We start from the raw sequence: 538 nt of genomic DNA, 5'->3' as shown, positions 1-538 counted from the left end.
AAAAAAAAAAAAAAAAAAAAACAAATAAACATATAATATATACAATATATATGTTCTTTTTTTTTTTTTTTTTTTTTTTTTTTTGCTTATGTGAGGTTACCTTGATATTTATACATTTTATTTTTTTCATTGTTGAAGTAAAATACTTTATAATATGCTTCTTATCAAGATCAAAATATAAAGTATCTTTTTCATAATTTTTTATTATATGATCATTATTATTATATATAAAATAATTAATACTTGATATAATATCCTTTCCAAATGATTTTAGAGTATTATTAAATAAATAAAAATTTGAATAATTATATTTTTCCTTTTCCTTTTCCTTTTCTTTTATGTTTTTCATTTGTTGATCTTGTTTTATATTTTTATCCATAATAATATTATTAATTATATAATCATCCTTATTTTCATACGAATAATAATTAGAATGATCTGTTGGATAATTAAATATATATCTTTTTATGCCATTATGTATATAAAAAAGTTGTTTGTTAACATTTTGTATTTTTTTTTTTCTTTTTGATTTTATATA

At 14.9% G+C, this 538-nt stretch overlaps 1 protein-coding gene across 1 annotated transcript; it reads right to left on the bottom strand.

Moving 5' to 3' along the window:
* Positions 1-100: 100 nt before the first annotated feature.
* On the bottom strand, positions 101-538 carry PRSY57_0019300E (putative membrane protein; the record flags this gene model as incomplete). Its single annotated transcript, XM_020114262.1, has 1 exon — positions 101-538. A coding segment is annotated over one exon (438 nt), but the record flags the coding sequence as incomplete, so codon positions are not given.

Source organism: Plasmodium reichenowi (assembly GCF_001601855.1).
Source record: "Plasmodium reichenowi strain SY57 chromosome Unknown, whole genome shotgun sequence".
Lineage (NCBI taxonomy): Eukaryota > Apicomplexa > Aconoidasida > Haemosporida > Plasmodiidae > Plasmodium > Plasmodium reichenowi.
This window is presented reverse-complemented; position numbering and strand designations above follow the sequence as displayed.